Below are 13,868 nucleotides of genomic sequence, written 5' to 3' on the forward strand. Positions count from 1 at the left end.
AGAGTGGGCTTGGGGCTTGGCAGTCAATGTAAATGCCAGCTGCAGGGAGCCTCTCCACAACACGGGATCCTCTGGAAATGAGGGATATGACCAGGGTCTCACTGTGGGGTGAGCTTTCATGCACAGATGTTAGTGAGACCCAGGCTCTGGTCGGTATATCCAGACATGGATAGGCAAAGGCATTTGCAGGGGCAGCTGCACGATGAGGATGTGCAGTCGGTGACCATTGCTAGAGGGTCTCCTGGGCTTCACTGGTTGCACCAGGGCAATTTTCTGAGCGAAGCTCTGCTTGTGAGTCCGACGCGACAGGCCCACCCACACTGGCCAGCTGACAAGCGTTAAGTGCCTAAGCAAGGCACTGATTCAGCCAGACTGCTCACATGAGCAAAGATTACTCATGTACAGGCTGCAGGACCAATACTCCAGGGCCCCTATGACTCCGTGTCGACTCAGCAGTCTCGTCACTGCAATTACCACCACTCCATTCCCTGATGCCATCACACAACTCAGAAATCAGGGGAATCTCTGACCTGTCATTGCATAGGTTGGGGACAAGCTTTGTGACGACATTTGGTCTTACTGGGGTTTCTTTTTTTGCTTTTAGCAAAGATGCGAGAGCACATCGCCCCTGCTGCTTCCCCCAGAGTAGGAAGGGCTCACAGAGCTAACACCAGGGTCAGGCGATTGACCACGCAGGAGACCAAAAACCCACAGTCAGTAATTCCTCATCCACAACTCTGCCAATCACACACCACTTCTTGACAGTCCTGAACCAGCCAGCTGTGCCTACACTCTTGCGCATGCACACAATCGCTGTCATAAGCCACACCTCTGTAGTCACTAACTTATCATGCTTAAGCACACCTGCAGTCACGTACCTTTTCTGGACTATGTGCCTTCCCCCTCCCACACAGAGAGCAAAAGAATCGGTTCCTTGGGGACTGACACACGCACTCACCCACACTCTGCCCCCTGATTCCCTTCCCATGGAAACGGACTCACTGCAAGGTGGGGTCTTGCACCTGTATAAGCTGGGAAACTGCTTGCAAACTGGGAGACTGCGCGGTGTTCTTGCGGCTTGGTCTCAGGCACAGCCTGCTGCCTGAGTAACGACCCTCAGCTTAGCAAGCTTGCTGGCAGTTGAGGGACGTTCCCCTCCTGTCCTTCTGTCCCCTTTCACCAAAACAGTTTATGAGAAAGCTGAAATGATCTGAGCAGTCATCTCCATCCACCCTTCCTGGCTACAGGAATCCTCACAAGCAGAAGGGATGTCTCCCAGGATCCCAAATATGTCTCACATAAAAGAGGCCTCTGGGTGAGACTTCACGGAAGCGGTCCCGTAGCTGCAGAGTCAGAGCCACCAGACCTGTCACTTGCACCACCAAGCAAGTGGCAGGTTTTCGTCTGAGGCAGGAGCAGTGAAACGTCACAGGCAGTGACAAGGCGAAATGCCCAGTGCGTGGCGCAGGGATGGTGATGTCTCACAGATGTGCTGCAGCGCAATCCCACAGGCAGGGAGGAGGCAGGCTCAGCGCGGATCTGGGTGGCAAGGAGTGGTGCGTCCTCCCAGCAGAATGACGCCCGGTCATCCATCCCATCCCAACACACATCTGATGCAGCACCAGAGGACCCTGATGTGGAAGAAACCTCTTGGGAAGAGGAAAGACCAAGAAGCCATTGCATTTGGCTCGCAATGACCTAACAGCGCTGTCTGGCATCACTCACTCAGTGGAGAAATGGAAACAGGACTGAGGTTAGAGGCAAAATCGTCACCCTGAGTACACAGCCAGGCATCCCTCCCCCAAAGGTCTTTGATACAACACATTTATTTTGCTGTGTGGCAGTACTGTACAGTACACATACATTACCAGCAGTTTCAGAGCCCTGAGTTGTCATTCCTCCTGCCTTCCCTGAATTTCAGAAAAGAGGCAAGACCATTGTCTCCTTCCCCCATTTCACCTGCAAGGAAACAGGCCAGGAAAAGTCCAAAAACAAAGAGGCACTTGCTGACAGGACTGGAGATGAACCTCAAAAAGCCCGACTCCCAGTCCACCGCTCTCACCATTAGGGCCCCTTTCCCTGGTGCTGGGAGAGGAAGTCCTAGTGCCAGCTCTCCACAAGGTCTCACTCCTCTGAGAAACTCTCTGAACACCTGAACAGAAATCAGACTAAGGAGATTTCAAAAACTAATATAAACCCTATTGGATTTTAAAGGGACTTACCACCTCTCTCTGGGGGTCTGAGAAATGCTTTGGGACATTCTAGGCAGGGTTGGGATTCTCTTAAATTCTGTAAGATTAAGAAAAAGCCAAAGAGAGGCTTTTGCTTCCAGTGTTATCCCACTGGAATCTGAGTGGAATCTCCACTGCTCAGATGGGGAAAGTACCCTGTCCTTCCTGACACATGGTATCCCACACCTCCTTTTCCTAAACCATGAAACGGCAGAGCTCCGGTACTGACTCCACCTCTCAGCGCCACATAGAAAGCTAATGCTGTAACAGGCAAGGACAGTGCAGCATGTAACATGGAACAAGACCCAAAAATAGCCCACAGAAGTCAGAATGTGCCGTGGAGAGCAGAAGGAAGGGAGGGAGCTCCTGGGCCTCTCCCACCAGTTCGTGTCAGTACGTGGAATGGTGCATCCGGCTCAGGAGAGCAATGACCCAGCTCCCCATCCGGGACCCCTTCAGCCACAGGAAGAGTTCATACAAGTTGATCTGCCACAGGCTCAGGGCTTCTGCGAGTGAGATCTGGGCCTTCCTGTAAAGCGAGTGACTCTTGCTCCTCTGGTACCTAGAATGAGAGAAACAGGCACGTTAAGATCCGGCAGGATGCAGCCTGGCGGGAAGGAGGCCTGTCTTCAGTACAACTGACCCTCCCCCAGAGGAGGGGAACGTCCCACATCTGGAGAATTACCAGCAGTGGGGACCCCTGGCAGTAGGGATTTTCTCCAAGTAACATTCCTGTGGAGCTGGGGACTGCTTTCCTAGCACGAATCTGGGAGAAGAGACAGCCTGCTCCCTTGTGAGCCCAGTTCTCTCCCCACTGTGCATAGTGACCCTGGCTATGGCATCCTCTGCTTCTATGCCCAGCTTCACTTCAGCTGATAGGGACAGGTGTGCACCCCGATAGCCTTTCTTGGTAGCACACTCATCAGAGTCCAGCAATCCTGACACGCTGATTCCAGGAAAAGTAATTCACCTTTCTTTTGTAGCAGAGGTTAACTGGGTTTCATGGGTCCCTCATCAGCCAGAGATATAACTGTTATTTCTTCTGCAAGGAGGAGGAATCTGAGGCAGAAGTGCATTGACTCATAAGACTTATAGATGGAAATCACTTGCATGACTCCTGTTCCTGGCTTTTAAACATCAGCCTGATCTTCACAGTCAGCCCTAGCCCCTCAATCAGGCTGCAGAAACTGGCAGCAGTGAACTTACAGATCTTTCCTACCCACAAGTACTTCCCAGTGGTGATGCCTGTAATGGTCAGAAAGCCCCTTCTCCTCCTCTGGAGGGGCCAAACCCTAAACTCTTACCCTATGGGCCTCCAACTCCATCCCCATCTCCAGCCTCAGAGTGGCAGACCTGTCCTCTGAAGAGGCTGATGGGCATAAGAACAGCACAGACAGAGGCTGAGACGTGTAACCGAGCAAGGGTAGGACCAGCAGATGTGCTAATGTGGGGGAGAGGTCCACAGCTAAGAGTAAGAAGTCAAGAGGTCAAGTTAGGCCTTGCCAGTGCCCTGCGTGGGGGCTCTAATAAGCCTTAATGGCACTGACTAGCCTGGGACCTCCCCCAGACTTCTGCTCTTAGGCCCAGGAGGTACAGTTAATCTCAGGCCTGCACCATCAGTCCCTGCATGAGCTAGACTGGAGGGGTAAAGGTCCCCCGCTCAAGCCCTGCTATGAAGCCCCTTGACCTGGACCTCAACTGACATACTGACCTCTTGGCTTGACCTCAGCCTTGTCTTGTCACCATGGACCTACCTGACAAACACTGGACCTGATCTACAGATTGACTTTCTGGTTTGACCTTGGACCCTCCCTGTCACCATGATGTTGCACTATGATATGGACTTTTGATTGGACCTGACCACCATCTCAGGGTCTTCCCTGCTTGCCTTGCTCAGATACTGTGGAACTGGGACCTGGCTAGCCTCCTGGCCCCAGGTTACCCCCTACCCCGGGTCCTGGCCCCCAGGGACAGATAGCCCCTGCTGCTCCATGTCTGGCCTCTGGTGCTTGGAGAAGACACTCACGTGGAAACAGCTCTGATGCAGCAGCGAGACATGTTGAGGAAGGAGCTGGCACTGGCCCGTGTGTGCAGGGCTGACTCAATCCCCCTTAACAAGTCATTGGTCTTCAGCAGCAGCAGCATCTGGCGGGGGACGTTGTTGAGGAGCTGGGTGATCTGGGGTAGGTAAGCAGCGGCGTTGGAACGGATTTCCACGTCCTGTGGGCAGCGGGTCATGTCAGGGAGAAAGGAAAGAGAAGCTGAGAGTGCATGGGAAACCCAGGTCCAGATGCAGCTGAGATTTGGCAGGAGGAGATGGTGTTTTCCGGATCATGACTCTAGGCCAGAAGTTAAAGAGCTCTTTGTCCTGCTTTCCTGCAGACACCTGGCTGTCCCAAGCATTCACAGCACAGTCAAAGATCACTCTTGCCATATCCCACCTGGCCCTCAGTGAGATAAGGCCCTGTTCCCTCGCTGGCAGGATTAATGGCCTCTCAGGAGAACAGGGCACTTGCTACTATCTCAGTTCTTGGTCGCAGGCAGCCCACAGCAGCCATGTCTCATTACTGCCCTTGCAGCCTTCCGAGTCTCACCTCTCCAGCCCCAAAGCTGGAGGCATCCTACATGGTGGAAGGATCCTACAAGGACAACCAGGCTGCTCCTTGGCTTGCTGTCCCATGCAGCTGATGGCTTTATGCTATACTGATGAAGCTGTTTCCAAGGCCCATTTTAGTCCTCTGTCCTCAACACAACTCAGCAGAGGTGACAAAGCATTATGCAGTTAAGCGTCACACTAACCCAAAAGATCAAAAACTGTCATCTGTCGGATTAAGGGTCTATCTATACGCACATCCTGCCTGGCAGCAGCCAGTAGCAGACACTTAAGGAAAGAGTGTAAGACCAAGGAAGACACAGGGTGATCCTTCATGTTCCTTGGTTCCCGAGCTTCCAATAAATACACTGCCCGCAGTAAGATACCAGTGATAACTGATGGGCTATAGCCTGGGCCACTTAAGATGGGCTTCCCTCCAAACATGAGCTACCATAGCCTGCAAGACAGACAGCCTCCGCTCTTCTGTCTCTTTTAAGACCTGAGAGATCCCCCACCATCCCAGTAAATGTAGCACAGTGTGGTGTGGAGCTGATCCCATATGCATACCATGTCCCTACCCCTTCCTACAGAGGCCATGACATGAATCAGCAAATCCAAACAGAAGTCCCTGGAACATCTGAAATCTCCAGAATCCAGCAGGACACATGCAGAGGGCAGTAAATGACTTCTTACAGGAGGGAGGCTCCTTTGTGGGGAAGGGAAAGGATAGCTATAAAACCTTCTCTCCTCTGGAATGAGGGACAGATGGCCTATATTTCACAAAATGGGATCTCACACTCACTCTGTGAACTTCGGACTTATTATGAAGGAACAGACCTGCACAAATCAAGTGTGCAGGCTGTGGTGGTCAGAGATATATACAGCTCACACACCACCATGGTTGCTTTGCTGCTGACAAATAAATCTGTGTGTCCTCCTGCCTCCATCACTGCCCAAATGCACAAAGCTTCAGCAAGAAGACACTAAGCTCTCCTAGATGTTAAATGTTTTGTTTCATTATTTGTTGGCAGAAAATTCTTCCATTATTATCTCTTATCCCTTATCCTAGCCAGCATCACTGCACAGCCTACTTTATTTTCCACACATAGGTTTTCTTTTCCATTTCTTTTCTTTTTATTTTTAGCTCCAGCTGCTTGTCCACATCACAAAACAACCACATGATCTGTCATCAGAACTGTCATTTTCTGTCAAGGGCGAAGCCTGTGCACAGAGAAAGAAATGAGCTATGCCAAAAGACCTGAGAAAAACCCCTTGGCTGCAGTCGCTGAGGCTGCTGCAGGATGCAGCAAAACACAATCAAAAAATCAGATGCGATGTGGCTACCAGCCACCCTGAGCGGTCAGCTGCCTGGCCTTGGCTTAAGGCAGGAACTACTACACCTATGGCGATCCTCACACGTTTGCCTAGCTTGCTCCTAAAACTCTCCAGAGATGTGACTCAAAGCCTCCCCAGACCATCTGCAACAGCATTTCACTGGCCCTGCTGTTAGATCTGGCTTTTCTCACGTTTAACCCCAAACTCCTTAGCTGAATTTAAACCCATTACTTCTTGACCTGTTTGCAGCAGTCTTTAACAGATTTGAAAACCACTACTACAATGCTTCCCAACCCGCGCTTTTCTGGACTTTTTCTGCCCTAACTTGCTCAGACTTACCTCATGGGTTACATCTACTTGACCAGTAGTCCTTGTAGCTTCCTTACTGGACTCGCCCCAGTTTCATCAAACCTTTCCTGAGATGCAGCGCCCCAGACTGGACACAGCACTACAGGTAAGATTTTGTTTCAGGAGGGATGCTTCCTTGTCTCACAGGCTCCTCTCCTGTCCATACAGCCTCTCTGGCGCTCTGTGCTGGTGGAACCTGCCTACCCAGGGCTTGGCTCCTGCTGCTGATACAATCTTTCAAATTCACCTCTAAACTAAGGGCAAGCAGCAGCTCATTTCCTAATGCCACAGCAAATCTGCTCAGCTCCCCATTATGTGCTGCAGGATTATCCAGTTCCAGCATCAGTTGTGTCATGTAGGCAAAGACAACAGAGCTGGCTCTGTACACGCAATTCAACTCAATGACAAAGTTCATTAGCCCACACAAGGCACTGCGTGGCTGCAGTTACACCTCTGGCATAACCTTCACAAGCCATTTTAGGATAAACGTTGCTTATTAGCTCAGATTCAACACTGGCCTTGTAGTATTGGAGCCAGCTCTGTGTTGATTCGCTTTGGTGCCTCTGAATTTTTTTCTGGAGCTACCAGCTTCAAAACTCACCAGATCAAGCCCAGATCTGCTAGATAGTCACTATATAATTTCTGATATGCAGAAAATTAACTCAGGTAGGAAGCAATTGAATTATGGGGCGGGGGGGTCCATTACCCAAGGTATCTGACTCATTGCTATGGACAATGGCAAGCCAGTGCAGCAAACTCTGCCACATCCATGAAAATGAAACACCAACCTGAAGGAATTTCCATAAGAGAATTTTGCAGGACAATATTATAACGCTACTCAAGTGAATTTCATCCTCTCTACTGCAAATGTGTGCAGATAAAAACAAACCATAGGATACAACATGTTTCTACCTACAGAGACTAGTCCATTGGCTGAATATATCACTGTATGCTCATTTCCAACAACAGCGTAGTAGGCAGGGGCTGCCGCTATTCTTAAGGCAGTGTGTGCGTGTCAGGAGTGCAAGGAGGCGTGAGAAGGATCCCAGCATGTGTGGATAGGAAAGGGTGGAGAACATAAGTGGCAATTTCCTAGATTTGTAGTGATTGAGTTGACAGGATCCACAGTTAAGCAACCTTGACTCCAACTTAATAGGGTTTCTGATTGGGAGGTAATTTCCAAGGGTTTTTAGGAGTTTGTATCAGTGCTGATAGTCATTTACATGAATAGTGATAATGCATTATCCTTCTCATGTCTTCCCACTATGCCTTTATGTCTCTTCTACCTTAACCTATCCTCCTTGATGGTTTCCTGCACAGCTGCATTCAACACTTTTTTAGGAAAAGGCTGATCTACAAATGTTTCCCCTGCCAGAACTGGTGAACACTTAGCCATTAAAATATTATACAAAATTTAAGCAGCCCGTGACAAGTGAAACTGGGAAATTAAGTTCAGCCACTATAGAACACATTGCAGAAGGAGTCCTGGCTTTTTCTAGCTCAGCTATCAGTGCAGAATTTGCTACAGAGCTGCCAGGGGTTGCCCAGCATTGCTGTGGTATCAGTTGGTGCAAGTGGTTACAACAAAGAAAGGTACTCGAGGAGAAGGAAGGGCACATAGGACCTACCTCACTGGCTGAGACTGGTGACCTGTCAATGCCCCTGTTGACGGACTCCCAGGATCTGGCGGTCAGCATGCAGGCAAAGAGAGGGTACAAATCTCCTGCCCCAAGCCGCCGGCTGTACTTCTGCACTCTCTTCATATCTGCCTTGATGAGGGCCTGCCAAAGGCGGCAGTAGTCCATGCGGAATGACTCACTCAGCACCTGGGGAAGGAGACATGGCCCACAGAAGTCCATGGAGGACAGGGAACTGAGGGAGCAAGCCTTGCCCCACTAGCTGTGCCCTATCCCCCATTTCAGAGACAGGAAATATCCTTGGAGGGTTATGGGAGTAATAGGAAAGATGTATTCATATGGGCTATGGGACGCAAGGCTGCAGCTGGGTGTGGTTTTTCAGCCTGATGCCCACAGGCAGCTTCACAAGGCCCTGTAAGCCCCCCACAGCTACATACCTGGTAGAGCCCATGGTCCAGGAGGATAATGTGGGCCTTGCCAGAGGCTGGGCATTTCTTCACTAGCACGTTGCCTGGGTGCGGGTCACAGTGCACAAAGCCGTTCACAAAGATCATTTCGCTGTAGAGCTTCCCCAGGTTGCGAGAGATCTGTGAGGAGAGAGAAAATGGCCACACACTGCCACCCACAGCAGTGTGCCTGCTGGGGAGGGGAGGCAGCGCCCCTGTGCCAACACTGCAGGGAGCAAGGGTCTGGTATGTGCCGATGTCCCTGTGCAGAGCTCTTGCAGCTCCTCACACTGACAAATGCACAGGGTGGCTGCTGGCATCTACCATGGGGTGACCCATGGCATTCAGGGAAGGATCCATGCAGGGGGCACCATGAAGGTGCTCGTGGGGTCAGGGGTTATTTAAGGACACCTGCATGGCATAAAAAAAGAGAAAATACCTGTGGGCAGGAATAGAGTTTCTGGTAATAAGGAGGAAAGCAGACAGGGGTAGACAGGCATTCACAGGGAAGGCATGGAAAGAGCTGTTGGGGTGGGTGAGAGATCTCTTGGAGGAAGACTCAGGTGTTTCCGTCCATGAATGGCAGCAGGACCCAGCGAAGAAGGGGTGGGAGGAGACTCAGCCTGTCCATCTGCTTACCAGAACGAACATGGGTTCCCTCTCCCATCCCTCCATCACACTGTCCCCCGCTTTTCCCCTTCCTTTCCTCAGACCCATGCTAATCTGATTTGCAATTTCTGTGAAGATGAAGCAGCACAGAAAGGCTGTTTAAATCATCCTGTCGCTGCTGTGTCCCTCCATGCCAGTGCTCCTTATCACCAAGAGATGTTATTAAAGTTAAAAATCTCCTAGGAGCAAGCAAACATCCCCAGGGCCCAGAATCAATCCCTTGCCATGCACTAACACAGCAGCCTCACCCTGACATCCCACTGCTGGCTCTCCCTGCCATCAGAGAGAAGCATGGTGCTCCACAGCGGAGTGCTGAACAAGCAATTAAAAGAAAATCATTATAAATGATTCCAAGCATGTTCCCAGACACACAGTATAAGCAGCAAAGAGGCAGCCGTCCCCATAAGCAGAGGTGGTAGAAGGGGTAACGGAGACACTAACAACAGCTTGTCCTGCAGAAAACCAGACAGCCAGGGAAGGGCTTGCTATACCCATCTCTGAAATGCAGATATCTCTGAGAAGAACACTGTTAGGAATAGAGCCCAAGTAACTACAAATGGGGGCAAAGAACGGGAATCCTTCCTGCAGCACACCCAACAGGGACAGCTGTAGGACCAGGTGGAACAACCCTGTGTCCCTCAAGTGGGATCTGGAGCCACTGCTGAATCATGGATAATGCTGCCCTCATGCAGAGTCATCCACACAGGTGGTACAGCACAGCCCTGCGGTCTCCTGTAGTGCAGCTCCCCTAATGCCACACTGGTGTTATTGTAAGTACCGACTGAGGGAAATATTGTTTCCCTTCTGGATCACCAGCAGAGATCAATGAAGTCCTAGGTCTCCTAGGACCTTACAGGTCTCCTAGATCAACAAGCTTTAAAATTGGATAGGACCAAAGTACCAGGTGCTGTGACCTCCGAGAAGAGCTGAGTAGTACTTGCTGACAGTCCAAGGACAGGCCAGATAGTCTGTTTTAAGCCAGTCACTCATTCACGCAGCCTCCCAGGGACCTGCACACCAAGACAAATGGAGTTGGAGATCATAACTGATCATAGCATCAACCATGACACCTGTGCACACACTGAGTGAACCGCATTTTGGCCTCTCTGCCTCAGCTCTTTGCCCTCCAGCAACCTGGAAGAGCACAGAATTACTGAAGATGAGGATTTAGGGACAATCTGGGGCACAACATGATGCCTTGTACCCATTAAACACAAGCCCAGACAAGGGCTGGCAGTTCTGAAAACCTGTTGGTTGGTCAGGGCTAAAGCCTAGAAAGCTATTAATTTGGGGCACTGGAGTATGGGCTGCTCCAAAGACAGCAGATTCTCCTTCTGTGCTGTGGTAATGGCATAGGTTGGGAAAGTCAAGCAGTTAAGAAAGTTGCCCAGAGAGGTTGTGCAAACTCCATCCTTGGAGGTTTTAAAGACCTGACTGGATAACACTCTGAGTAAGCTGGTCTGACCTCATAGCTGACCCTGCCCCAGCATGAGGTTTCACAGGTGACCTCCCAAGGTCTCTTCCAACCTCAAATATCCTAGGATCCTACAAAAACACCTCTCGCCTAGTTATCCACACCACCCTCATAGCAGCACCTTATGGTATGGCTGTGGGCTCCAGGTGCAGGGAAGGTCTCCCCTCCTGAGTCAGCGTCAGCAGACATGTTACTAAACAGATTTGTGGTCACAGCCTTTTGAAGCCCGTGATGCAACATAAAAGAAGCTCAGGATGCATCTTCCCTCGAAAACAGGCATCAAAGCCCTGTTCAGACCCACAGGCTGGGTCATAGGTACAAGACAATCTTCACTGCAAGATCCTCATCCTCTCTCCCCTCCCCACTGTACTTATATTTACCTCTTCCCCAGCGTGCAACCTTCAGTACCTGCAGTAGTTAATTCATTGAAACTAGACTTTATGGCTTCTCTAAGAAAGAGGAATGCATTCTGTATAATTTAGTTAGCATATGGAAGATATGTTACAGGGATTTATGATATAAGCGTATAAATAGTCTTTACTTTTGGAAAAAAAAATACCCAGTGTAAGAGAGGGAGCTGTGCTACACACTAAAGTATTTCACATATGTTTGTCTGTTGACATACCTCTAAAATAGGATAAAAATTACATTAAGATAGAAAGCACCAATACTGTTGAATTCTAAACAAAAAAGGAAGGTGATATTTCTAGGGCTTACAGGGTAATATGTGAATGGCGACCTATCATTATAATTCAGACAAAAGGAGTTCATGTTTCTAGAGAAAAAATTTAGGAAAAAAACATGAAGCCTTTATACATATTAATTCTGCAGTACTGTGCCCCATCGCTATGGGCCTTTATTCCACCCTTATTGAGAAGGCCATTGGATAAGTAACATATACAGAATTCACTTCGGAAGAATGCAGTTAGGTGAAATGAGAAAACAAACGCTTGAAAACCTCTACTCAGGAGAAGGGAGGAATTCAGCATGCATTTAGGCTGTTTAAGACCTTGGGGTGAAGGTGCATTGCAAATTAGACAAAAGGTTGCAGTGATTTACGGAAGCAAAGACCAAAGTAAACACACAGGCATTTTGTTATGACATGGAGAGGTCATCATTCCTCTCCCTGTTTATCATCCAACAAAACAGGGTCCTTATCATTACCAGGGTCCCCCAGCACTGTTCTGCTGCACACCGTAAAAAAATAATCATCACCCTTGGAATCTTGCATTCACTTCCAGAGACCTCATTAACAGAGAGATGCAGACAACACAGAGTGAGTTCAGAGAAAGCAAATAAATGAGCAGGATGCAGGAGGAATTTACTTGGGAAAAAGATTAAAATAGCTGAAGATTCCAAAGTTGGTTAAGGAATGGCAGAGGAGGGGCAGTCTACCAACGTTAGAAAGTTTGAATATCAAGGAAGCAGAAGCACTTGTAGCACTGGACGTGCTACAAGAAATACGACGAGGCAGAAGGCGGTGTAATCAAGAATGGCATAATTTAGGCGTAACACATAAGAAAAAAAACCTATGTGAGCCAGCAGAGCTGAGCTTTGTACGTCACGATGGCACCAGCCTCTGGCTTTGGCCAGAGGCATGTCCTTTCTTATTGCCAGAAGGTGTGTTATTGCCCAAAACAAGTTCAATTTGTCTGTCTGTGCTGCAGCAGAACATGAAGACTGCAGCCACCAAGTGAGCCTGTGGCCTCACCAGTCAATGCAAATAGCTATTGCCACATTATGTGACATGACCATGACACTGTGTCAGGCAAACCGCACATTTTCAGCCCAATGCTTTCAGTTTGAAAAAAACCGTAGCTGAGGAATAATCAGATTGCAGACAACAAAATGGAGAGTCAGCAGCCTGGGCAAAAACAACGGAGTGACACATACGCGTGTAACAGCCAGACTTGGAGTAACTCTTCACCAAACTAAGCACATGAAGTTCATTTTATGTACCCAATATGGCAAAGATGCCATGTGTCACAAACTATCCTACGTGTTACAAGCCAATACAGAAGAAAATAAGAATGCAGTGCTGACATTAAGGATTGTTGTTGTACAGTATCACATAGTCTCTCTATAAACTGGTTAAGTTCACTGGAAATAAGTAGAAAGCATGACTTTGGAGGCTGTTCCAAAAATTCACTCTTTAGACGGTCAGAACCTTTCCTCTAAATCCCCGACTAACTTTAATGACGTCCAGTTTAAACCATTTTCTTAGTTAACATAATCCTAGAGTTTAACTAGTTTCTTCCTTCTCCAGTATTAGTACTCCCACGTGTTCACCAGTAAGCTCATTATCAGTACAATTTTTACAGGATGCTCCTTTATCTGATGCGCCCTAGGAGTCAACCCGCCTTTTACACAGTTGCACTGCACTGGAGAGACACACTTACCCTGCGACCGACTAAAAACCCAAAGTTCATTCTAATATGTCACTTCCCTCTGATAAACTCCCAGCATATTTAAGAAACTCCTCTTATTAGTTTTTAAGCACATGGCTTTTCACTTGGTATTGCTCATTTTTATCCCGTTCTATCACTTCAGTCCTCAAGGCCACCAAGTGCTATTGCTACTCTGGTCCTTCTCTACGATGACAGAACCTCCCAACTCGGTGTCATCAACAACCTCCTTCACACAGTTCTGTTTCTGTCGAGGTCGTCGCTGAATTTATTGAGTAATATCAGTTTGTAAAGCAAGCCTCACAAAACTCTGCTATGGTAATTCCTCTCCACCATTGCCTCTACCAGTTTCTTACCTCCTTTGTGATTTCCTGACTAATCCCCACCTTTTTTAGTTTACCAAGTACACCTACTGCATTTCTGCCCTCTAATTCAGAGGATCCCAAGCTGCAGTATAGGTAGCAGCAGTGATATATTTCTTCTTGTACACGTACACAGCTGCAAACTGTTGCTGCCATCAGTTTTGAAAGCCTAGACAACCTGTTACCCTCACGTGATCCGCGAGGAGCTACTTTTGATGAACTCATATTATATTCCCTTACCTACAGACCCATAGCAGCAAACTCCTGGGCACACACCAGCCCCTGTATGCAACTCTCCTCTCAACAAATCAGCACACCCACCTGACAAAGCAACCTGATGATAACAAAACACTGGAAAGTCCATTACA

General features: G+C 48.7%; 1 protein-coding gene across 3 annotated transcripts in view; it reads right to left on the reverse strand.

Moving 5' to 3' along the window:
• Nucleotides 1–1,807: 1,807 nt before the first annotated feature.
• ADCK1 (aarF domain containing kinase 1) overlaps nt 1,808–13,868 on the reverse strand; it is an 86,566-nt gene continuing 74,505 nt past the window's right edge. For all 3 annotated transcript variants that reach the window (XM_063333658.1, XM_063333659.1, XM_063333660.1), the window contains 4 exons: nt 8,582–8,731; nt 8,136–8,333; nt 4,258–4,451; nt 1,808–2,793 (listed from right to left, as the gene is read on the reverse strand). In XM_063333658.1, the coding sequence (XP_063189728.1) occupies nt 2,622–2,793; nt 4,258–4,451; nt 8,136–8,333; nt 8,582–8,731 (714 nt within the window). In that variant the 3' untranslated portion in view covers nt 1,808–2,621. The remainder of the gene's footprint in view (nt 2,794–4,257; nt 4,452–8,135; nt 8,334–8,581; nt 8,732–13,868) is intronic.

The sequence above is a fragment of the Chroicocephalus ridibundus genome, chromosome 4 (genome assembly GCF_963924245.1).
Source record: "Chroicocephalus ridibundus chromosome 4, bChrRid1.1, whole genome shotgun sequence".
Taxonomy (NCBI): Eukaryota; Metazoa; Chordata; class Aves; order Charadriiformes; family Laridae; genus Chroicocephalus; species Chroicocephalus ridibundus.